Source organism: Conger conger, chromosome 7, assembly GCF_963514075.1.
Source record: "Conger conger chromosome 7, fConCon1.1, whole genome shotgun sequence".
Classification (NCBI taxonomy): domain Eukaryota; kingdom Metazoa; phylum Chordata; class Actinopteri; order Anguilliformes; family Congridae; genus Conger; species Conger conger.
This window is the reverse complement of record NC_083766.1, coordinates 28073114-28099112: the sequence shown is the minus strand read 5'-3', so window position 1 is coordinate 28099112 and position 25999 is coordinate 28073114. Positions and strand designations below refer to the sequence as shown.

Below are 25999 nucleotides of genomic sequence, written 5' to 3'. Positions count from 1 at the left end.
TGTGTGTAATTGCCATGTTCTCCATCTTAGCTGATGTGTGGTAAAGTCACAAGTCATTGCCCCCCCCCCTCCCAAATAACACTTGACAAAAAAACAACAAAAACTAAACTAAAACATTTTTTTTTTACCATCAAATATACAGATAACTTCCCCTACAGATTTATATGTGTCTTTTACATGTTGCTATATTGTAAAGGAGGGGATTCTGTGAAGTAAATATTAACCAGACCCAAACAGACATGTAAAACACTAAATGCAATTTGTTACATCACGTAACAAATGCAACAAATGCTCACGTACCTTGATCTCCTGGTCTTCCAGGGAAGCCAGGTGCTCCGGGATCTCCGAGAGGTCCTGGGCCCCCCGGCCCCCCATGGGATCCAAGTTTACCTGCAGGTCCCCTTTCGCCTTTTGCACCTGACATCCGATCAAAGAAAATGAAGAAAAACATTAAACTCAAACACAGAATTCACAGATAAGGAACCATTACAGCACTGACATCGACAATGAAAGAATACAGGAAAGCAGGTCACTTCTCGGTAGGTCCGGCACAATTTTGGAGATTATAAATCCCTTCCTATCATTGAAAAAGGCTCACTGACATGTTGACTCACCCTCTGTCTGTGTTTATAGTCCTTAAATTTGGGTTTCAAAATATGCAGTTGATGGACTGACACTAAGACTAAGTCAAGCGCATTGGTTGCAAATTGGTTCTAACTGCCACAGTCAATGGTATGGTGAGGTTTCAACATCAGCACGTTCACAGAGAAAGGGGAGGGATAAACAGGAAGACTAACAAACTGCCACAGCCTCCTTCACTGTCTTCACTCAGTGGCCTTCTCCTGACCTAGCTCCTCCCAGGCCTCCTACCTGGTCCACCGGGCCTTCCGGACGGTCCTGGGGAGCCCATTTCCCCAGCGCCACCAGGGTACCCAGGAGGACCCATCTCTCCGTAATTCGGGGGCATTTCTTCCGGAGGATGTCCCAGGCCTGGTCGTCCCGTCAGACCGGGGGCCCCTAGGACAGAGGGGGAAAGGCTCAGCTTTGGGTAACGTGACCGGAGCCATCACTTGTTTCTGTGCGGGCACATGTACACATAGAGGCGAGCGGAGGCTGGAGCCCCTGCCTTTTCCACCTATTGCTGTTTTATCGATTACATTGATAAAAACTAACAAACAATCGTCATCATTAAAAAGAAGACACCAAAAGAAAGTGCCCATGTTAATAATAAGCATATCCCTGTTTCGCTGCGCCTTTATGTTGATACTTTTGCAAATCAGATGACAAATGCAGTGTTACATATTCTTTGTGTGACTTAGTAATTAACAGTTATTATTATTGCTACAAATAATTATTAATAGGTCATAATTGAAAAAAGTCAATTACTTAGAAATCTGAAATTTAGAAATGAAATGCAAATGATATATTTTTTGTAAAAAAAAAAGTAACACCACTGTGATTTTAGATGGTTAATGTTTTGAGGTTATAAGGTTAAAAACATAGTTTGCTTCCTGGAGTTAATATATATTGTGACTGCTGCTGGTCAGTCAGGTGCCTGTGGACTGCATGCAAAAGCCACAAATGAAAGGTCTTCCTCTGACTCCATTCTGCAACCTTAGCTGTGGGTGGGGTGTGTTGGGCATTTCAAATGAGGGTGGTAAGTACTACATTGGGCACCAGCTGTATAAAAATATATACACTCAGTGAGAACTTTATTAGGAATTTATTAGACTTATTTAATAGGTCTTCTGCTGCTCCACTTAAGTGGTTTCACATGTTGTGTGTTCAGAGAGGATCTTCTGCATACCACCTTTGTAATGTGTGGTCACTTGTGTCACTTTCCTGTCAGACCAGTCTGGCCCTTCTCCACTGACCTCTCCCATTAACAAGGTGGTTTGTCCACAGAACTGCTGCTCACTGGATGTTTGTTTTTCGCACCATTCTCTGCAAACTAGAGACTGCTGTGCATGAAAATCCTAGGTCAGCAGTTTCTGAGATATATTCAAACCACATTTCACTTAGATCACATTTGGTCCCCATTCTGACATTTGGTATGAAAAACAGTTGACCATGTCTGCATGCTTTATGCATTTAGTTGCTGCCACATGATTGCTGATTAAATTTGCTTTAACAAGCTGGTGTACAGGTCTGCCTAATAAAGTGCTCACCGAGTGTATATTCATATTATGTAACAGTATAAAGAGTGTAACTCATGCTCTCACCTCTCAAGCCCTTCGGTCCCTTGCCTCCCCAGTAACCAGGGTCCCCAGGAGCCCCAGCTGGTCCTGGAGAGCCGGTGTATCCAGTGTCTCCTCTCTCACCTGCACCACACAGACAACGACAGAAGGTACAAATTAAGTATGCTGGCTTACTCATCTAGACAGTTAAGAAAATGTTTCAGACTTAATTAAATCCATCCTGGATAGATCAATAGCATTAGCCCAGTAGCACAATGAAGCTTCAATTCCCCCCGCCTCATTCAGCAAAAATTTATCTCAGGCACCCTTGCACCCAACACACCGACCAAACCCTTTCTCCTCGCTCACCTTTGAACCCTGCACCACCTGGCTGTCCTGAGGATCCTGGCAGCCCAGGGTCACCTGGTTCACCTGCCTTCCCATGGTACCCAGGGGCCCCCTGATCTCCTGGCTCCCCTGGAGTACTGCCTGGTCCTGGGGGTCCTTGTGGGCCCACGCGGCCCATAGGTCCTGGAGAACAAAGACAGGTCAATGAGACAGGAAAGAGACAAAGCCCACAAAGAATAACATGATGTGACTGTTAATGGACATGAGGATGATGAAGAGTTGGGGTGTTTACCTGGCCCTCCATCGTACCCTGGTGCACCAGAATCTCCTGTGGGGCCTGGGGTCTCTCCACCGAAGGAGTACCCCCTAGGACCAGGCGGACCAGGCAACCCAGGAGAACCTGCTCTACCTGAGAACCGCAACACCCCCTGCATTATTTATCTTAGACATTATTCCCAATGTTATTTATTACAATATAAATGATCCACTCTGAGTAAAGCTCACTGTGAAATGACAGCAGGATGTCCATCATTTGTCTGTGGTTGTATTGCTTTACTAATATGCCTCAAAGGGTTTTTTTTCATAACGCAAGTTGAAATCTTTTTAGGTCATGTGCACTAGATATAATTACAGATAAAATACTATGTTCAGTTATGGTATAATAGTGATTACAGTGATTTTGTTTTTGGTGCAGATCCTCTTATCTCGGTCAAATGTTTTACATGTGCACACTTGTTATTTATACATGGAGGAAGATGAAATGATAACATCTAGAGATTGAGTGAAAATCTGTGTATCCCACAACTATTGTACAATCTGTTCCACCTTACCCGAGTCTCCTCTCTCGCCCTTGCCACCAGGGAAACCAGGACCCCCTGGAATGGAGCCTCCCCTCTCTCCCTTCTGCCCGCTGTAACCGGGGGAGCCAGGTCCGCCTGACCAAGATGAACCTGGGGGGGGGGGGGGGTTAGTGAGAACAGCACATTGATTTTTCAGACAAAAAAGCCCATTACTACTGTGCATATCAATCTTGAAAAAAGATTGTCAAGCCTAGTTAAAAATTGAAACCAGAAGCTGTCTTCAACAGTGAGTGGGGTTCACAGGTTGACTGAACTGCAGTCTTGTGAAGATTCTCTGGTTTCCTCTCTCCTCTCTCAGACGTGCTCACCTGGGGTTCCTGGGAGCCCCTTTGGCCCTCCAAGTCCATTCAGCCCATTGAGACCAGGGAAACCAGGTGCACCTACACAACAGGATAATTACATAAGCACCAGCTCCAGCACTGTACACAATACACATAGTATATACAAACATGGGCAAATGAGTGTGTTAAAAATCAATGTGTCTGATAGCATTCAAGAAAGATTTGCCTTGATTAAGGCTTTGACTGAATATATTCTTCTTCAGCAATGTACAAATATCAAAAACAGCAGTTCCTCCCCAACCACAGGTTTTTGTCAACCCCAGTTTTGTGGCCTTTTATAAACTCTATGGGTTTTTCTTCCACTACATATAGTTTGATATGTGTTTAATTAGTCCATATTTGTGCTTTGATTTCGAAAGGTGCCATGAATCAAATGTGTAGACATGCAGGTGTGACAAAAAGAATGGGCAGCATTTGAGAAACTGGGCCGACAGTACAGCAAGCATTCATATGAAATAATCCATGTTTGTACGCCTCACCTCTGTTACCATGGGAACCGGGAGCTCCAGGGGACCCGAGTCCACCAGGCTGTCCCGTCCGTCCAGCGAAGCCTGGGAGACCCTTGCTGCCTGGGTACCCTGGGGGGCCCGGGGGGCCTGGTCTCCCCGAAATACCCGGCTCGCCCTTCTTCCCACTGTATCCCGGGCCCCCGGGTCTGCCAGCGTCTCCAGGCAACCCCGCGCCGCCCGGTCTGCCTACAGGACACAACAGCACAACAACTGTGTTTTCACACAAAATATCCCAATACGTAGCAGCTGTTTTTACCTTTAATAGAAGACAAAACAAACCCCTTCAAAACCTCAATATCTCCCCCCCTCTACCTCCATGTGAATGTCCATGGGAAGCGTATTTGACCATTTTACCACAATGCAACATAACACACAGTACTATACCAGATAGCTTTTTACTGCAAACTACACAAATGTACTGCACAGCGTATTTCTAACTGTAGGTCTGCCAGCCCAGAATACACACATCTCACACAGAGGAAAGAGTGGGACTTGCCTGAGAAACCAGGGTCACCAGCAGCTCCTTTAATGCCTATACCTCCAGGATAACCGAAGGAATCACCACGTGCACCTATGGAGATAGGAAGGAAGTCACTATGAGCTCCACTGGGCACCACATCCTAACATACTGAAGGTTTTCTATGACTGCCGTGCAGTGAACACAGTGACAATTTTAATATGAAGAAGCAGTCAGGCTATGGCTGTGTTCAGAACCGCATACTACTCCTACTACATTTCAGGCTGTTTTTCATTGATACATGGTCGTATGGTCGTATGCTCAGTATGCAGTTTCGAACACAGCCAATGATTGGCCTGCGATGGCTTGTGATTGGCCGCAGGTGCTCACCTTTCTGGCCAGGCGTCCCTGCCGCCCCAGGGTTCCCTGGAAACCCAGGACCTCCGTTGTCACCCTGTGATGCAGCAAAATATTTTAATCAGGCACACTTAGAGGGCACCCCCTGCACCTCATGTATACCCCCGAGGATATCTCTGAGGGGCCTGTGAATTTGTGACCCACACTTGGTAGGTGAGCATAGGTGGGCAACGGGGGTCATACCTGTTTCTAATTTTCATGCCTTTATTGCTTCATTAGCCCTAATGTTTACGACACTGACATTTTAGCTACATTTCTTGATAAATGCAAGTATGACAGCTCAAGACTCCTGTGTCCCTATATGAAACATTTTTACTCTGATCTAATTGACAATTAAGCCAGTGTTGGTATATACAGCCAATTACTCAGCCAGGGTAATTGGTGGAAACAAGATCCTGCGTACACACTGGCCCTCCAGGACTCCTCTTGTGTAGTGCATCATTGCACAACACAGGGCAATTTTTAAAAAGCATACTGAAGCCCTTCCACTTTGCTGAGGTCACCCTCCACCCACATCCCCAGTGTGGAATGAGTAACTAAATGCATTCAGTGTACCTTTGGTCCTGGAGAGCCGGGATAGCCAGAGCCACCAGGGCCCCCCTTGGGTCCGGGATAGCCGGAAGATGCACTGGGACCAGGGAAGCCAGGGTTTCCACGTTCTCCTTTCCTTCCTGCCGATCCAGGCACACCTGGCAACCCCCGACGACCAACGGAGCTAGAAAACCCCTTATCACCTATGGGCGACCGGACAGGAACAGAGAATCATATGACAGGCCCAACCCAGAACATTTGAGCCATTGTAGGCTGCTTTGGTATATGCTCAACAAGCATTAAAAAAGGGTAATTTAATTGAAAGGGCTAAATGGCAACTGGATATAAACACCTTAGGGTATATGTTTGAATGATCTCTGTCTTTAAAAAATCTGTCTTTTAAAGCACACATTGGCCATCTTGTTACGAAGCTAAAAGCTATCTGAGATTTTACTACATAAGTTAATATTGCATTTATTGTGATACAAAAAAATCCATGTTTCTGTTTCAGGCTGATCTTACCTATCTTACTATGCTGGATCCTGTCTCATGAATACAAAGTCTCTTATACTGTATCATAACCTCCCTATCCTTGGGCAGGTGCTCCACAGTGAAACAACAGAAGAGTGAAAGAAGTGATAGACAGTCTACCGTGAACGGACACCGTGAACGGACCTGTTTCACAATTTATGATTCTAAAGGACACACTGCAAATAAGAGACTACAACAAAACTAGAAATGGTATAGTATCATGGGGGCGACATTGGCTCAGGCAATAGGAGCAGTCGCCAATTGCCATTGGTCTGTGTGTATGAATGGGTGAATGACAAGTGTAACAGGTGAGAAATTGCCTGAGTCCGAGGTGGGATTTGAACCCCGGCTTCTCACTTGTCCAAATATTTGTTGAACAAACGTGTTACCAGTCAGCTAAAGACGAACTCGCCCCTAGCCAAGGGCAACAACGTTCTTTTGAATTTGAGGGTTACGTCATCGGGGAGTGTTGTCGCGATAACCTGCTACCAGCCTTCGCTTTCACTGCACTTCACCATGCTTACTAGCGAACTAGCTGAGCTAACCATGCTACACAAGCATCAATTGTACAGCGCTTTGCATAAAGGCGCTATATAAATGCCAACCATTTACCATTTAAAAACTGTAAGAGGGCTGACAGAAGTACAATTGGATAGAGACGGATAAGGGTATCATTGCGGCTGGTCACAGTTTTAGGTTACCTCTCGGCCCAGGATATCCAGGGGATCCGTTAAACCCGGGGTCACCGGGATCTCCCTTTATCACCCTGCTGACCGGGCCAGGTGCAGAGGGCAAACCTGGGTAACCCGGACTCCCAACATCCCCTGCAATGCAAAGATAATGTTTCAGCCACAAATCTCACATTCTCAAACCAGCTCAAATCACTCTCCTCTCCTTACTGATGTTCAACTTCAAATCTTATTTATATTATTTATTTTACTAAATAAGACAATGATATTGACAATGAGATGAGTCAATTTCAAGATGTGTTATTGGGGAGAGAAAAACTATGTATTTTTCACATTGGAAGATTAAATACTTGTTAAGACAGTTTTGCAGTGTAACACGAATATCCAGCAATGCGAATGGATAAAAGTTCAAACTGAAGCTCTCTGACATACTCTAAAATGGAGGCATCTGTTAAGTGCAGTGTGCACAGTGTGACAGCATGGACCCACGTTAAAATGGCAGGTGTGCTACCTTTAGCTCCCGGTGCTCCAGGGCCACCTGGCAGACCATCTCTTCCGGAGTTCCCCCGAGGACCCTTTGCCCCTTGACCACCGGGATATCCTGGAGATCCTCCCAGTCCCGGGAATCCAATTGGTCCAGGAAAGCCCCGTTCGCCTATAGAGAGAAAAAAAAGGTTTTCAGCTATGAATGCTTGGCTGTAATGTGGCTAACAATACATTACCTTCAGCTATGCCACTGAGATACATGCAGCAAAAGTTTTTTCAGAATGCACAATACCTTCAAGGTAACTTATTTCAATACTTCTTTTTAGTTTTAAGCTCAACTCATTTTGAGTTCAAGTTCATTCAGAAATGTTCGTAGGAAAAGTTTTCCTAACAATGAAAGTTTACTAATTGATTACAAAAATTAGATATCAAAGTCAAGCTCAATACTCAAGCTCAAAGTTGCCTTGACATTTTTAATATTTAAACTTTTTTTGTAAAGTGCAGCCCCACATTCCACAAGCCTTACACACGCACATTCACTCTAATGTACACACATACTCACACCATTTAAGACTAGCATTTGTATGCTTGCTATTTCATAAGCACATGGATAAGTAGAGAGATTGTCAATTTATACCCTTCGACCCATGTCTGCCTGGGTTGCCCTCTCTTGATACCCCCGGGGGGCCAGCAGGGCCCACAGATCCGGGATTCCCGGGTATCCCAGGTTCTCCCCGTCTGCCTTTCCCACCACCGGGCCCTTGGAATCCAGGGTTGCCCCGCTCCCCCTTCGCTCCAGAGTATCCTGCAGCCCCAACACACATCAATCAGATATAGATTCCAGTGACACACAAATCATCCGCACATTGCTGTCCAGATCCCCTATCCTCACAGGAGGATCACCACAGAATGGAACCAAGCGAAAATGAAGATGACATGGCTGACATTGGCTCAGGAGGTAAGAGCGGTTCAATCCCCCACCCTGGGTGTGTTAAAGTGTCCCTAAGCAAGATACAAAACCTCAAATGGACAAGCTGACTGGTACCTTGCATAGCAGCCTATCACCATGTGTGTGAATGAGTGAATGACAGGCATTCATTGTAAAGCTCTATATAAATGCAGTCCATGTACCATGACAAATGTGATGATGATAATGAGAGTATGAAAGGGGGAATTAGAGAGAGACCAGGCAAAGAAGATCAAACATTCAGACAGGGATTTTCAAAGGAGAATTGATCAATTTGACCATTATTTTACCTGGAGTCCCAGGAGCGCCCTTGGGTCCGGAGAATCCAACTGCCCCGGGTAATCCCGGTCCAGTTCTTTCAGCAGGTAGTCCAATCTCACCTGGGAGTCCTGGGTGCCCATCCACACCCCGCTCACCCTTTGCCCCCGGGTACCCTGGACGTCCTTCCGTGCCTGCAGTCACAAAGACCAGCGATCAGCTGTGTGCTAAATGCCACCTAGAACCAGAGGTCCCAATACACACCGATACAGTCCAACATTAAAATCTCAACGTCTTCAACATTCAACTGGTTGTCCTTACTTAGTTATCCTGATTGACTGTCCAGATTGATGTCATAATTGCTTGTCTAGGACTAACTGTGCTAATTGGCAACCTGTTTGATGCCCTGACTAAATCCTCTAATTGGCTGCCCTTAATGAACAACATATTTCATTGAAGGAACAAAGACCGCATCTGTGATTCTGGTGGAGAGACTGGATTTGAGTGCTCAGTGTGCCTCAGTGGCGGGGCTGACCAGGTGTGCCTGGGTGGCCTGGTGTTCCGGGCTGTCCCTTGTCTCCTGGTCCTCCGTTCAGACCCGGAAGGCCTGGTTTCCCATCCACAGCTCCATAGACCTCGCCCCGTTCGCCCTTCTGCCCGTTCAGCCCTGGCAGGCCGTCTTTGCCCCGGCCCCCTGGCTGGCCACCCCCGCTCGACAACCCTGGATTCCCTGGTTCCCCTTTGGCGCCCAAGAAGCCTAAAAACCAGAACTAGATGTCAGAACCAACCACTCTGATAAAGAGAGTCAAGACAGAGACACAACTCATTAAGAGACGTTAAGAGAGGTTTCTAGGCAGTTTGGGTTGGGTTTCAAGTAACGGTACTTTACTTGACAGTACAAAAGTTGGAGATTGAAATAATTACACATAATTTACCACTAATGAATACAGTTTCCATGCATACTGTATGTATTCGAGTCATGTAATTGTAATAGTAAACATGCATCCAGCTCGCTGTGATGCAGGTCCAACCTGGTGGTCCAGGTAGTCCTCCATGGCCAAAGTTTCCTCTTTCGCCCTTCGCCCCGTTAATCCCGGGCCTCCCCACACCTCCAGGGAAACCAGGATCGCCTTTAAGTGCCAAGTGGCATAATTAGAGAAATCATTGGTGATATTGTCACAGCAGCAGATCACTCCAAAACATTGTTCACTAACCCCAAAATCCCCCTCCCGATTCAATGGAAAAGCATTTCCATTGAATCGATCAAAAATGTAACTGCTACTAATGAAACATAACAAATGTAAAAGATCTTGATCCAGATATTCTGTCAAGTGCATTTTCATGATTTATTCGGACACTGAAGAAATACTGCAGAAACATTTGTGTGCAACTTGCTTATATATCAACAAAGGTAGAATTTGTCCCGTCGAAGGTGTTCTAGTGAGTTTGCTTTTCCATCCACTGTCATGATACAACCTGTCATTTTCAGGTTTTATTCTCCACATTTAACATTTCACTTTTTCCTACAAAATCTATATTTACAGCAAATAATAAAACTAGTTTGTGGTTTTCAACATTTACAGTGCAGTCCGTAAGCATTTGGATAGTGGCACAATTTCTGTTCTTTTGGCTCGGTGCTCCAGGACATTGGATTTGAAACATTTAATATGTGAATGGCCTCAAATTAAAACTGACAGTCAGCACTTCAATCTCATAGTAATTGTATATTTTCAAATCAAACGTGCTGAAGAACAGAGCCACAAGAATAGAAATTGGACAGTACCAATGTCCAACAACTCATGGACTGCACTGTACATACATTTAACAAATGTCCCACCTCTTTAATGAGCCACAGCTTTACTCAAATCTTCGTGAATTTATAAAATGTTGTATGCGTTTTTCTACATTTATGAATATACAGTATGAACCTCATGCAAATGATTGCCATCAATCAAGCATAAATCAGAGACTTAAATCATAAATCAGAGACTTCATTATAAATGATTAGAAGCTTTTGCTTTCAGGGCCTCCACCGAAGAGGATTCAGTGGTTCAGCATTACCTGGAGGTCCTGGGTTGCCGGGAGGTCCTGGATCACCTGGCCCTGGGTCCTGGCAGGGCCGAGTGTCACCTGCAAACATCACAGTGCACTCAGAGAAGGGACTGGCACCACCAGCTACGACTGGGAGCCACAGGCTGGACCTCCCTCAGTACACTCAACCTCAAAACCTCCACTGCTGTAATCGCCTCCCTATTTATGTGCAAAACATAATTTTGTTATTTTCTATTTTTTATTTTCAGATGAGTTTTTAGTATTTATCATCAAACGCAGTCCTAGTCACAACTACGCTTGGACCGAGTTACTCAAATTTCTGTTGCCATATTTATAATGTGGTTAATGTTGGTTAATGTTGTTATGATTATTATGGGTTAAAATGAGAATTTAAAAAAATAAATAATGTTATGATCATTGTTTTAAGGAAGTGATGTCATAACACTTCCTCTGTAGCCTACAGTTAATTCAGTAAGAACAGCAAGTTGTGTAAGTAGCATGGAGCCTTGGTCACTTATCACCGGATACTTGATAACGATAACAATAACTAACTACTACCAGAGAACATGGTTAACAATATTTAACAGTGTTTATACTGGACCCTCACAAAAAAAAAATCACTCTGAAAGTCATGACAATCTTTGCCATTTTTAGATTCTGTTGAAGATTCAATGGCCTGTAGTGAAATAGAATTTGGCAGTGTTATTGTAATTGTTATTATTATCATTCCGAGGGGGTTTAACCTATTCAGCGCCAGGACCACATGCTGTTTCACTTTTTCACCTATCACCATCTCCGCACATATGCCCCACCCCCACCTATGACTTCCTCCCCTGTCCTCCTCTACTCCAATGTTAAAGCACCCAGCATTATTCACACAAGCGTCTACTGTTTTGCGCTAATTCCAAGAAGGAACGGGGGTTGCTCGTCATCTTCTACTTTGGGCAGAGCGAGGAGCACTTAGAGGGATAACCAGGGGCCCCCCAGCTGAGCCCAAAGTGGAAAGATGAGCGGCCAGTAGAACAGGAGTCCTCCTGGGTGGAATTAGGGCAGCCTTCTCTCCCCACCTATTTGTCACATGTGTAGTATTAATAATACATTACCTTCAGGACTGAGAAGAATGCTGAGAAAGTGTGTAGCCCAGAACCAAGCCCCTGTCCTGACTAATGATGTTACTGCTCTAAATCAGCTCTTGGCTGCTACTCCTGATGATGTCACTCTCTAGAAAGCAGTTGTGGGATGCTGTTGATGTTGATGTCATTGGCTCTAATGTAGGTCTATGTCACTGTTACTGATGATGTCATTGACTCTATGAAAGCTCTACATCACTGCTCCTGATGATGTCATTGGCTCTTATGCAGCTCTATGTCACTGCTCCTGATGATGTCATTGACTCAAAAGCAGCTCTGGGCCGCTGCTGATGATGGCATTGGCTGTAATCACTATTCCTAATGATGTCATTGGCTCTTATGCAGCTCTATGTCACTGCTCCTGATGATGTCATTGACTCAAAAGCAGCTCTGGGCCGCTGCTGATGATGGCATTGGCTGTAATCACTATTCCTGATGATGTAATTGTTCTGGGCTACAGTAACTACTCCTCTGTGGCATTGTTCTCACACAAGGTAATTATATATTAATCTCACACCACATGAAGCCTATGTGCTGGGGGGTTCTGTTGACCCAACCGGTCAGGGAAAATGTTGAGAGGTGTTCAAACATGGAGGTGTGACACAGAAAGACACTCCAGTAGTCTTGGCTGCAGGTGTCTCACCTCCCTCAGTGTAAGAGGTCTCAAAAACCCCCTCCGCCCCACAGCGCCAGCCACCTGCTCAGACAACATGCACAGGAGGGCAAGAGCAGAGCCAATCATTCACTCAAGAGTCGCATGTCTACAAAAAGCATACAATCAAACTAAAGGCTTAACCAAGCTCATTCAGTTAAAGCAAAAGGCGTAGCCTGACCTAAAGCCTGACCGCAGGATCGAAGGGGCTTCCTTCTCAAGGGGAGAGAGAGGTGAAAGAAGGGAGAGACTTTAGGTCTCGCTGCAAAACCAATCCCTTATAAAAAGCGCAAGGGGATGGATTTGCGCTTGCACCCTGAAACCCATTTCACATCAAATCATACCTAAACACATGTCCAAAATGGCAGCTTCACCCCCTCAGTAACATTATACAAACTTTACTACTCACACCCACCATTTGCCCTTTTTTGTGTACCGTCATTTAATTTAAAGGTGACAATACCCAGATTGTGCCTGAATTTTGGCTGAATTTCCGGCACAATCAACTGCCAATGTTTGCTGAAGCTTGATCAAAGAGCAAGATTTTCTGGCAAGGTTTCAACATCAACCAGTCAGAAAGAAAAATACTCAGGTGACCTGTCCTCAGCCCGCATCAAAATTTCTAAACAATGGCGGACAGTGCAGGTGAAGTAATGCTAAATACCTATTACAAATTGTAGTGAATACCCTTGATAAAATTTTTAAATTATTACTTATTCAGTAAAAAAGAGGAGAGCAAGATAACAGTAATGGCAGCAGCATGTTTTCACATATCAAATTTCCAACTGTCAAATTTGCCCATTTCTCATTGGGATCATGAACTTTATATTGATTGTTTTCACCAACAGCTCTGTGGCTTGCCTGTGCACACTGTATGTTGTGGTCAGTTCAATAGTGTTTTATAGTCACCTTTTAGTAAAATAATTGTTAAAAGAAAATACACTCAGTGAGGACTATTTTTTTAGACTTATTAAGTATTTTGCTGCCGTAGCCTATCTACTTCAGAGATGCTCTTCTGCATACCACTGTTGTGATGCATGGTAATTTGCTTTGCTGTCACCTTCCTGAAAGCTTCGACCAGACTAGCCCTTCTCCTCTGACTTCTTTCATCCATTCTGACATTTGGTCTTAAAAGGCAGCTGAACTTCTTGGCCATGTCTGCATGCTTTTATGCATTTAGTTGTTGCCACATGATTGGCTGATGAAATATTTGCATTAACAAGCTAGTGTACTAAACAGTATGTTTGTTGTCGCTGGCGATGCTAATGCTAATCACCAGCTAGCATTTTATCGGCCTCAGAGTAAGATAAGATATTTAAGTGAAATAGGTTTTTGAGACATTAGACGAGAGAACTGGAGGCTGATACACCTGGTTAGAATGAGACATTAAAATAGTGCATTTTCACAATGTGTGAAAGGAGTTTCAGCGTTTCCCCTTCGTAGACACCCCCGTCACCCCCTGGAATGGACCGATCCTGCTTCACAGATAGAGCGAAACAGTCATCTAAGTTAAAGATAACTATAAAATTAACACACACACATGCACACACGCGCACAAACACACATAAGTGATTGAGTTTAAAATGCAATTACAGCTATTTCGTACCTTTTCAGAGAGAGAATCTGACCGCGAGCACAGCTAAAGCTGAAGCAAGTGCTGAGCATTTTCAGCTGCTCAAAGCTGCTTCACGCACCATAAGCAATGCATGTAATGCACATTTAAAGATCTTCACTGAAAATTTACACAGGCCTGCAATCTTCTCTTCTGAAAAAGTACAAGCAACAGCTGCTACATACTGTAATTTCAGTATGTTATTACGCAAACTGGTTTGGAGTCAGTTACGAATTTAAAACCTAATTTAATAAATTGCAAACCTAACAAAGGGAACCAGACAGCAGTGCTAGTGAAGTCTCCACCTACCCTATGAGCAGACACGGATCATTTATATCCTAATCAGCACAAGGGTTTAATGACGTTTTTAGAAAATCTCACTAGAATCATTTAACACCGGTTTAGATTTAGCAAAAAAAGATATAATATACATCTTTAGAGGGGAGAAATACAATGTGAAATAATGAAGAACAAGACATACACATATACACGCACATATACACTCAGTGAGCAATTTATTAGGTAGACCTGTACACCAGTTAATGTCACTGTTAATGCAAATATTTAATCAGCCAATCATGTGGCAGCAACCAAATGCTTAAAAGAATGTGGTCAAGACATTCAGCTGTTGTTCAGACCAAATATCAGAATGGGGAAGAAATCTGATCTAAGTGACTTTGACCATGGAACAAATTGGTTGCCAGACAGGGTGGTTTGAATATCTCAGAATCTACTGATCTCCTGTGATTTTTACATACAACTTATGTGAAAAACCAAAAACATCCAGTTCTGGCAAAAATGCATTGTTAATGAGAGAGGTCAGAGGAGAATGGACAGACTGGTCGAAGCTGACAGGAAGGTTACAGTAATGCAAATAGCCACACATTACAACAGTGGTATGCACCAACACCAACATCACCTCTGAACACACAACAGGTCAAACCTCTAAGTGGATAGGCCACAGCAACAGAAGTCTAATAAATACCTAATAAAGTGCTCACTGAGTTTTTACATAAATATATGCACACTCACAAACACAAATGCACACGTTCTCTCTCCCTCTCACACTCGTGCAAAATATACATACACACCCACATTCCCCTGCTCACAATCACACTGGATGAGAGCACATGCATACATACTTGCTCTCTCTTTCTCACACACACTCAGACATATACACACTCTCACTCACACACATACAGACACACATTTTCTCACACTGACACAAACACATATTGTATCCAAACTCTCTATCACACTCTTTTCTTACACCCACACCCACACCCACACCCCCAACTTCCTACCTGGTGTGCCAGGTGCTCCAGGTGCTCCAGGGGAGCCAGAGGTACCGGGATCTCCAGCTGTTCCAGGAGGGCCTGCAGTGCCTGCATACCCAAAGCCAGGCTCACCTGGCAACCCCGCCTGCCCTTTTCCACCAGGGTTCCCAGGATACCCTCGATCCCCTACCACCCCACCACCACTGTCACCCTACAGAGATAGAAGAGATTACAGTTTTTTACAATCACTTTGACACTGAAGTCATTTTTCAAAACTGTACACACAAAACTCAAAACAAATCATCAAAATGCACACTTTTTAAATTGCTTGGATACAATATACATAAACCAAAAATAATATGTTTGCTGAACCAAATCACTTGTTCACAATGAGACAACTTAACGTTCAGAGTATTAGCATTTCGAAATTAAATACACACATTACATTTTAAAATACTCAAAATCATAAGTAATTGTAACATTACTCCTAAAGCATAGTTTTATGGAAACAGATTATCATAGAACAATGCTAGAAAAAACACTAACAACCAGTGGCATTACAGTGGACGCACTATTTTCTGTCAGTGATTTTCAAATTGGACTGTAGAAACGTATTGCTTTTGGTGGTTCGGCCTGATTTTTTGCTAAAACAATGAAAAAATAATTCAGTTTGGTCCACATACAGTGCTCTTGTGCTAGCTAAAAGTTCTAAAAAAGTAAACTTTGTATGAAAATATGCTTGTTCACAATTGTAAAAAAAACTGTGAAACAAACCCACAGTATGTTGTAATTACATATTTATTTTACAGTATTCAGATTTTGTCCAATGATTCCAGTCTGTTTCCACTATTCCCTTTATTTAGAACCACAAAAAGGACCATATTGAAACAAGTATTTTGTCCTGCTATAGTAAAGTATTGGAAAAACAAATTAACTGTGAAGCTATAGGTATCTTTTGTGTGGGCAATCTAAAGAAATGTTCCTATAGTATTTAATGAAAAATGAGGAATTTTAACCAATGAGCAAGGAAGTGCAAGCGAACGGGCTTACCATTTTGAGTGTTGTGTCTCAGGTTTTGAGTGTTGTGTCTCAGGTTTTGAGTGTTGTGTCTAAGGTTTTGAGTGTTGTGTCTAAGGTTTTGAGTGTTGTGTCTCAAGTTTTGAGTGTTGTGTCTAAGGTTTTGAAAATTGAGCACAAGCTTGTGAGATTATCGCCAAAGTGATTATAAAAAACTGCAAAAGGACAGGGTAAGCAGAGAGCTTTCACTGTAAAATGTCCAGTATTCAATCATACCTAGTAATTACACAAGTAGCTGTGTATTTACCCAGTAAGTACTAGGTAATTAACATGGCAATTAATGGGTGTTTTGTATTGTGTGGATATTTTGGGGTATGTGGGTGTTCTGCGTTCCATGTATAATTTGGGGTATGTGGGTGTTTTGTGTTGTGTGGATATTTTGGGTATGTGGGTGTTTTGTATTGTGTGGATATTTTGGCGTATGTGGGTGTTTTGTGTTATGTGGATATTTTGGCATATGTGGGTGTTTGGGGTATGTGGGTATTTTGTGCTGTGTAGATATTTTGGGGTATGTGGGTATTTTGTGCTGTGTGGATATTTTGGGGTATGTGGGTGTTTTGGGGTCTGCAGGGTATTTGTGGGATAGAGGCTGGAAACTCACAGAGGGTCCCTGGGCTCCTGGGCTCCCCGGGGCTCCATCTCTCCCAGATCGTCCTGGCTGCCCTTGGAGGCCCTGTGGCCCTTGGTTGCCGCGTTCACCTTTCACGTTTGGAGAGTGGAAAGATTCTCCTGGCTCCCCCTTCCTTCCCGAGTAGCCTCCAGAGCCCGGAACACCCTGAAAATGGAACAGTGCCGTGAATATCACAGAATCACAATGACAATCTTCAGCTTGGGCTACTTCCTGGCAGCTGAAAATTAAACAAAATTTAGCATATCATTACGGAGGGGGAGGGGGGTTGTTCTGTTGGTTAGAACTTACACTTGTACCGGGGGGGCCAGCTGGTCCCTGGTACCCGTGGTCTCCTCTCTCACCCTTGCTACCGAAGTAACCAGGTGACCCTGCAGCCCCTGGTGGGCCCCGGTTGCCAGGCACCCCGTTCCCTGTCACTCCCCGACAGCGACAGTCTCCCAGTTCACCTGCACAGAGGAGAGTAACAGCAGCGGGTTTACCATGAAAATGATTTATCTCCTATTATGGTCCAACATGCTCTTTTTTTTGTAGGGGTTAGGGTTTGAGTATCTGGTATCTGTAGGGGCTGGGGTGTGCTGTAGGGGTCATGGTATATACTATAGGTGCTAGGGCATATTCTAGGGGATGGGGGATTTTTGCAGGGGCTAGGGTTTGTTGTATGGGTGGGGGAGTTTTGTAGGGCAGGGGGGGTTTGACCTTTTGCCCCTTTGTATCCTGGGACCCCTCCTGGCCCTCTGGGACCTGGCAGGCCCCGAACACACAGTTCAGTCGGCACAATACACTCTAGAGAGAGAGAGAGAGAGAGAGAGAGAGAGAGAGAAAACTACATCAGCAAACTGTATCATTAGTTGAATTGACATTACCCATTACCTAATCTTACACATACTACGAATATTTTTATAAAAAATGCTTCATAAAGTGCTTTATATTAATTTATATGACCATTATTTTGTGAAGCTACAGCTATTGCATGGAGAGGCTGTGAGATCATTACATTACATTACATTATTGGCATTTGGCAGACGCTCTTATCCAGAGCGACATACAGTTGATTAGACTAAGCAGGAGACAATCCTCCCCTGGAGCAATGCAGGGTTAAGGGCCTTGCTCAAGGGCCCAACGGCTGTGCGGATCTTATTGTGGCTACACTGGGATTAGAACCACCGGCCTTGCGTGTCCTAGTCATTTACCTTAACCACTACGCTACAGGCCGCCCTGTATCATACTCAAGAACGTGGCTGCCCAACCCTGGACCTGGAGATCTACCTGGAGCTACCCCTGTAAGTTTTCATTTCAACCGTAATTTGGCACAACTGTTTCTACTAATACAGTGTCAATGCAAAAAAGTGACTGGACCTAGGACGTGGTTTGAAACAATAAGAATTCCCATAGAAGAAAAAAATTGCATAGTCTCGTGAGCAAACCATTAAGCAGCCTCTTTCTCCAAATGAAGAATGAGAATGTTTTGCATATCAGTTGATTGTAAGACATTATATATTTTTTAATTGTACCACCAGGTTAACGGTATTGTTAAAAAAACTAAACCACAGTGTGCTGACGTCATCAAGCTCTCGATAGCCAACAATGGATATATGGTATATCTCTTTTGTGTAGTGATGTTAAATGCACATCATGTTTGCACTGTTGAATAGAGCCAGCATGATAGTTAAATACTGACTTGAGTCCCCAGGGGGACCAGGAGGTCCTGGCAGCCCCGGAGAGCCGTTACTGCCTGGACGACCTGGTGAGCCATAGGCTGCGCGCCCTGGATCCCCCTTCTCCCCTTTGGGCCCGGGGGTCCCTGGGAAGCCTGGAAGAGCTGGACCTGAGAGAGACAGAGATAAGGAGGGATTGGAGGACATACTTCTCATGGGAGTCTTATCTTCAACAGCACGAGACTAACTATTGTCAAAACATACTTGTTTCTATTGCTATTAGTCAGGCACATCTTGCAGTCTGTCTATGAGCATGCGACATACTTTACCGAATGGAACAACACTGTATCAGTACTATTGAATTAATTTGATCGAATTTTACATTATTTTATTAAAATATTTCCAGCCTGTGGCCTAGAGGCTAAGGTACATGACGAATTGTAATAAATCAACTTTTGTTACATATTCACTTGTGCTTGTGACGTTACAATACATTACACAGTGTACTGTACTGCAGGATGGCTCCTCTACCTGTGCCATGTGCCGGGAGTCCGGGGAGGCCTGGTGGCCCTGGGTACCCCGCTGGCCCCTCATCACCAGGAGGGCCACAAAGACCAGATCTGCCTGGCTCGCCACGGGGACCTGCAGCCAATCAGAGGAGAGAAATATATCATATATCAGGAAAAAATAATCATGAAAATAACTGACTAATTAAAATAAAATATGAGGGCATGCACAAGGAATTTGAGAAAATATCTGTAAACTGAATCCCAGTTTCATCCTATTTTAGTAACAAAATTTTTTTTTTAAATGTTAAACTATAATATGTGCTAATTAAACTAACTATTGTATATAATACAACTATGAAATGGGTACTCTGGATTGGCACAATTGCACCAGGCAAGATTAATAGAGTACATAAAAGTATTTGAATCCAAAACAATGATGTATTTGACCCAGGTCTGGGGTGTGTGCATGTGTGTGCCTATCTGTGTTCTCTCACTGTTGTTGGTGTCCAAAATTCAAATATACGGTAATGTTTTTACTCAGTTTGTTGATATATGCTTATTATTTATGCTTAACCAATTTTGTTTATGGGAAATTTACAGAACATAAAAATAAAATAAAAATAATAATCTTTTGGAGCTGTTGGTGTGGTGGGGGAGGGGGGTAAATGCAAGTCTTATTTAAAAACACATTATCTCAAAAGTACTAAAAAATTTCACATTTTTCTCCTCTTTGAAAACTCTTACGTCACTGACGCAGATGTAAAATGCTATAATAAATGACATGTCATTCACACTTGGGCTGTGTTCAGTCGAGGGACAGTTCAATCTGAGCGAGCCAATGAGAGAGAGAAGCCGCAGCCAAACACAAACCTGGGGCACCTCCTCCCCCAGTAAAGGTGGTGGGGCCTGGGGGGCCTGGGTCTCCTTGAACTCCCTGAAAATAGAGCCCCCCAAAAAACATGTTCACTCATCCCCCAAAGCACAACCACAATTATCGCACATGGCAACTCAACCAGACATGTCTCTCACATGAAAAGCCCAAAGACTAAAGAAAGTTAGAGAGAGCGTGGAAGGACAGAGTTCCACAGGAAATATCTCACTGGCGAGGCATATGTGGACTACCAAGCAGAACATCTGTACATCTGTACATTTACCTTTGCCCCAGGATATCCTGATCCTCCACCACCATATCCAGGATCACCAGGCAAGCCCTATGCAGATGAAAACCCACACACATAATTTCAGCAACACATTGGAAGAGTGATGATGGCCAATCATTCCCATTATTCTCTGGGTTGCAAAAGCCTTACCTTTTGACCGGGATGTCCCGGGGTTCCATCGTAACCGGGGGCGCCCTGAGACCAAGCAGGAAGTCAAACATAAAGTTAAAGGCACACAGTGCAAGATATCATGGCCACCTCCTCCCCTGCCTAATTCACAGAGGCAGGAGCTTTGCCTCATCTCTTGGAAGAGTAGCAATTACTAACAGAATAGAACACCACTAGTATGATGTGTTATTTTAATACGGTTTCAAAACAACCAAAGTGCAAATTTTGCAACTGGTTTACTTTGCTATTACTGTATGTGGATTCCCAGTTTTTAAAATAAATAAACTGTACTTAGTACATGGTAAGATATTCAAACAATACATCATAAACAGCATTTGAAATATGTAAATATGTAAAACAGCAGTGTAGTCAATTCGATAATTTCGAGTGTCAGAGTGTCAGAGTGTCTGGATCCAGTGAAACAAATAAAAAGAATGACATAATAATGATACAATAATAAGCAGGTTGTGAGGTGTATTTTATGCGCATGCATGACGGACTCATGTCCCTGCTGTCTCAGTGCCAGACCCGGCGCTGCACTGGTGCCGTTTCGGCAGGAAAACACTGACCCGCCCGCCCGGAAGCCCTGGGATTCCAGTCTCTCCCTTTTCAGCCCCATAGCCGTAGGCCCCCTGTAAACGACGAAACATAAAGGGTCACACTTTACAATAAGGTCACATGAATTGGCAAATATATAATGTACAAATATATTCATTAATCATGACATTAACGTTCCATTGGTTAAGGTACTTGTAACAATGAACTAATGTATTAGGCACACAAATATTGAAACATTTGCAAACCGAAGGATACATTTATAATTAACCATTAACAAAAACATTAACTGTTTTTTAATTCCAATATCAATTGGCAATAAATAATGTAGTTTCTTACAGATTAAATGTGGTTGTTGTTAAATTAGTTAACAACTACACTAGGTAAAGGCAATTCATGCAGCCTTATTGTAAAGCGTTACCACAGAGAGAATACCCACACACTAGCAAATCTTCCATTGTGGTTTCTTCAGGATGCAACTTTTCAACCAAAGAGGACTTCGTATGCCTGATGAAGTCCTCTTAGGTGGAAATGTTGCACCTTGAATAAACCACAAGGGAGCATTTGCGAGTGTGTGGATATTCTATATGTTTTTTTGCCCTGCACCTGGCCAAGTAAATAGAATGTACGGATACTATGTTTTTCTACAATCAAAACAGAACCAATAACTCCACTAAAACTATAAACAGAACCAATAACTCCACTAAAATTACAAATAGAACCAATAAAAACTAGAAGTAGGTGAGTTTAACTAACATAACCCAAACCATAATGGTGCGGTATGGAAAAAACAGATGGAACCCCTCCCTGGGTAACACACAGCCCAGACCCATTAAACACAGACACAAACACTGTGATTCATGCAGCCGTACCGAGCCACCTGGCCTTCCAGGCAAACCTGGTGGTCCCTTGTAACCAGGGTCACCCTAGTGGAGAGAGAGCGGGTCGTGAGAAAGAAAACAAACACACAAATTTTATAAATTCCATAATTTTGCAATGCAGTATTGCTTAAACAATGCAAAATAAACGAATTCTTAAAAACAGATTCTGTCATTATATAATGTAAAGTACTGAATGAGCATTTGAAGAATTCCATTCTACAGGTTTTTTTTAAAACCTCTCTATTTCTTCAAATCTCTCAATTCAAAATTCAAAAGAAGAACAGAGATAGGGCTGTCTTTGTTCTTATATTTTCCTCTTGCTATGCTGTATGTGAGGCTCTCTGGACAGAGAATAAACACAGGATGGTAGCTTCACTTGCACCCATAGAGCAAAAGGCAGAGTGAAAATCTACACCGGTAAGTCTATTTTACATTAACAGTACCTTCAGACATGTACAATGTACAATAGAGTACATTTCGCTTAGTATTGATTAAACTTTAAATCAGTGTTAGTTGTTTTAATATTGGCAGGTCTGATCTTGATGGGAAACAGACCACAAAAGTAAAACTAAAAAGAGTGGGAGAGGAGGTAGGCGTGTGAATCCAGTTCGCTCCAATCAGACAGGGACACCCCCAGCTGGTAAACTGGATTCTGGGATGCTGCTTCTTACCCTTTGTCCTTTGAAGTGCTCAATATCACGTAGGGTCAAACGGGTTTCTTCAGCCGCGGGTCCGGGCTGGCCCACATCCCCCTGAAATACGAAGGAACACCGCTATTGGCCAATCACAGCAGGACACTCCGCAGAACACTCTTTTCTCCTTTGTGTAAAGGCTTTGTATGGTTTTCTGCTGTAGACACATCCATTTGTATGCCTTAAGTGAAATACTTCACAAGATAAACTGTGAACTTGATAGTTTTGTATTGTGTTTGAATGTCACTTAATTACCGTTCAAAGCCACATAACACACACTCCTGACTTTGCCATGATTCAACCTGTAGTCTATGTTTGATATTAAATGACCCTATGGCCCTGAGGGCTATATTATAAAGACACAAAGGCAGTCGGCAAACACTAACAATAAAGGAAAAGGTGTTTGAAATCATTCGGAAACACGCCTGAATCAGCTTTGGTATTTAAGGACACTAATGGGTCTTCCACACAGAAAGCACAAATGAGTAGTCGCGACTTGCCCATTGATGTTTTCAAAGAGTGCAGCACAGAAATGCACAAGCGGTACTTATTATTTCTTCGTGGTGTTTTATCATAAAGAAGAATAGACCATTGCTGCCAGTTTGTCAAGCAAGACCTAACTGAACCAGACAGTCATGATGAGTAGAAAGGTATTAACCCTTGTGTAGTCTTAATATTCTGTATACTCCCCTTGGCCTTCACTAACATCTAAATAAAGCAGCTTAATTGAATTTTAAACCCCAAATCTATTTTTCTACAAGAAACAACCTGTCACTCATCACAAACTTTGTCATCAAATTTCAAGTTTAAAAAAGATCATTTTTGACCCTTGTTATTCTGTGTGCAGCAGTAAAGACCACCCACTTTGCCATGAGTGACAGTGTACTTTCAGCTTGTCCTTGTGGAAGGTTGAACAGCTCTCATCATGTGACCACATGGCACATCAAAGCAGTGCAGTTTAATGAGGCGAAGGTGTGATGATGGTGTGAGCACGGTGCTTTCCACATTCTCACCAACTGAGTATCCCTGTTTTCCATTCTTTATCACTGTAGTACATACTCTTCACTTCCTCACTAGCTACTGTCATGCTCCAGGGCATTAATGGTCTAGTGTTCTTTTTCAAAAACAGATAAAGTTTGTTCATGAAATATTATAATAATTATTATTAATAATAAGAAGAACAAAAATAACATTATTATTAGTATTATCATTATTACTATTATTATAATATATTATTATAATTACAGAATACCTGGATTTTAGAACTATTATCATAGGAAAAGAATAAAAAACAAGGCGCGTAAGGCTAAATGTGGCCCTGAAATGTAGCTACTGTGTGGAGTGGGGTCACATTACCCTGTCTCCTTGTTCTCCTTTGAAACCAACACCAGAAGCCCCCTGCAAAAGAAATGAGTGTTCACTCAGACTGCAGTTAGACAGTGTGATTCAGGGTGACCATCCAATCAATATGTCTGCAGAAATGTACAATAATTTACAAATTTACACATTACAATTTAGCTTTAGGGATTGTACAATGATAAATAAATAAAAGTAAGAAAAAGCTATTAGTGTATTATAACCAAAGAGAGTACATCACTGATCACAGATTAGGGGCAGTGGTGTATTCTATATTGTAATTGTCCTCCTGGTGGGAGGAGGTGATACTGCAGGTACTGAATTCAGAAAGCCCAGCACTGAACCCAGTTTTTGGACTATGAGCCCATCACGACTTCTGGACCTACCGTTGGACCGGGAGGACCAGGAGGACCAGAAGCGCCCTGCAAGGAACAGATATATTCAACACAAAGGCTACTGCTAAAACAAAAGCTCCTGACTGCATTCAGAGCAGGCAAAAGCAATCCTTCCGTCTACTGAAAAACAACAGACAGGGCACAACTGCAGGGAAGGTAGATGTCCACCAAATATGAACATTCTAAGAGAAATACACTATTTGCAAGGGCATGCTCATTACCTATTTTACCAGAGAAAACGACGCAAACAATACTAGTAATTTTTTAAAGATATTTTTTAGGCCTTTTTCAGCTTTATTGGACAGTATATAGTATAGAGAGACAGGACGAATGGGAGCGAAAGAGGGGGGAAGACACGCGACAAATGTCGGACGGTCGGATTCGAACCGCCGACGTCGCGGCTCGCAATGAGCATGCGGTCAGTGCTCTACAGGCTGCGCCACCGAGACACCCTCAATACTAGTAATTTTAACAGGCACAGTGAACATGAGGAGGAAAATGCACAGGTGACGAGGCTGGTGATTGACGGGATTATATGGCACATACAGGCCTTCCATCGGGTCCCCTGAGACCAGCTGGACCTGGGATTCCAGAGGGCCCTCTGGGACCCTGGGAGAGATGACACGCACAGACCACAGGACAAACATCAGGTTTCATGCAGTGACCACTCGTTCATCAATGACTATCTCTGGTCAACAGAAAATAATGTCAATCAAGTCATGCGCAATGACACCCTGCCAAGGAAGTTTTCCGGGAAGTCAGGAAAGATATTTACGGCCTGGTTTACTAAGACCATTTATGTGCAAAACCTATTAGCACACGCAAAACTAATAACACCCCCAATGATTGGTGTAAAAAAAAATACCATGACTAATCAGGCCCTGAGTGCTTCTTATATTTAAGCATTCAAATATCCCTCTGAAAATCTGCATGGCTTATGATACAGCATGGATATCCAATAAATCAGCCTCTAAATGATAAAAAAACACTTACAAACAGACCATCCAATCCAGGAAGACCAGGATTTCCCTGAAATCAATAAGAGAGCTTGTGTTACATCACTAATGGGGCAGAGGCATGCCAGTACCAAGGCCTGAAATTTTCACTTCTGGCTTGGTTACTGCAGTAACATCTGACAGTGAGCGTATCATTGAGTCAGTGTGAGCCAGATTGGTGGGCAGATTAATTTATCTCTCAGCAATTATCTAGACAATGCCATCACTGGGTGATGTGCTATATGTCTATCAAGAACAGATTGAAATCATGGAGCAAAAGGTAATAAAGCAGATTTCATTTCATTTCAAAAAAACAATTTGGCAGAAGAGTTGTGAGTTCCTCCCCCCAGACCTTTTTAACACACTCTTCCTCTCTGATTGGGAGACATAGCATAGTCTATGGGCGGGCATAAGTGCGAATAAGAGGTGGTCTTACCCTGGGGGCGTAGCCCAGTCCGGCATACACAGGCTCGCCCTTCTGACCTTTGCCTCCGGGGACACCCTACCGAAGAAGGAAGAGGAGGATGAGAGAGAAGAGAGTGAGAGAGGATGTGAGAAGTGAGGGAGAGGGAGAGAGAGGAGCATGAGAGATGGGGAGAAAGAGAGAGGCAGGAGCGTGAGATAGGGAGAG

At 43.2% G+C, this 25999-nt stretch overlaps 1 protein-coding gene across 2 annotated transcripts in view; it reads right to left on the bottom strand.

The window, feature by feature from the left end:
* The window catches only part of LOC133132218 (collagen alpha-6(IV) chain-like), a 60807-nt gene that overhangs the window by 2183 nt on the left and 32625 nt on the right, over positions 1-25999 (bottom strand). Inside the window, exons 8-43 of one of the 2 annotated variants that reach the window (XM_061247515.1) lie at positions 25805-25870; positions 25367-25402; positions 24920-24982; positions 24365-24400; positions 23979-24020; positions 22602-22682; positions 21922-21975; positions 21064-21126; positions 20477-20521; positions 20321-20377; positions 20037-20100; positions 19189-19299; positions 18681-18827; positions 17699-17785; positions 17291-17448; positions 16973-17146; positions 15322-15505; positions 12397-12450; positions 10633-10701; positions 9603-9701; positions 9107-9328; positions 8604-8765; positions 7984-8151; positions 7372-7515; positions 6873-6995; positions 5665-5843; positions 5083-5146; positions 4728-4806; positions 4206-4417; positions 3694-3765; positions 3356-3475; positions 2818-2934; positions 2547-2708; positions 2223-2321; positions 871-1017; positions 301-417 (exon numbers count right to left, since the gene is read on the bottom strand). In XM_061247515.1, coding sequence (XP_061103499.1) covers positions 301-417; positions 871-1017; positions 2223-2321; positions 2547-2708; positions 2818-2934; positions 3356-3475; positions 3694-3765; positions 4206-4417; positions 4728-4806; positions 5083-5146; positions 5665-5843; positions 6873-6995; positions 7372-7515; positions 7984-8151; positions 8604-8765; positions 9107-9328; positions 9603-9701; positions 10633-10701; positions 12397-12450; positions 15322-15505; positions 16973-17146; positions 17291-17448; positions 17699-17785; positions 18681-18827; positions 19189-19299; positions 20037-20100; positions 20321-20377; positions 20477-20521; positions 21064-21126; positions 21922-21975; positions 22602-22682; positions 23979-24020; positions 24365-24400; positions 24920-24982; positions 25367-25402; positions 25805-25870 — 3877 coding nt within the window. The remainder of the gene's footprint in view (positions 1-300; positions 418-870; positions 1018-2222; positions 2322-2546; positions 2709-2817; positions 2935-3355; positions 3476-3693; positions 3766-4205; positions 4418-4727; positions 4807-5082; positions 5147-5664; positions 5844-6872; positions 6996-7371; positions 7516-7983; positions 8152-8603; positions 8766-9106; positions 9329-9602; positions 9702-10632; positions 10702-12396; positions 12451-15321; positions 15506-16972; positions 17147-17290; positions 17449-17698; positions 17786-18680; positions 18828-19188; positions 19300-20036; positions 20101-20320; positions 20378-20476; positions 20522-21063; positions 21127-21921; positions 21976-22601; positions 22683-23978; positions 24021-24364; positions 24401-24919; positions 24983-25366; positions 25403-25804; positions 25871-25999) is intronic. The other variant, XM_061247516.1, reaches the window with a different exon arrangement.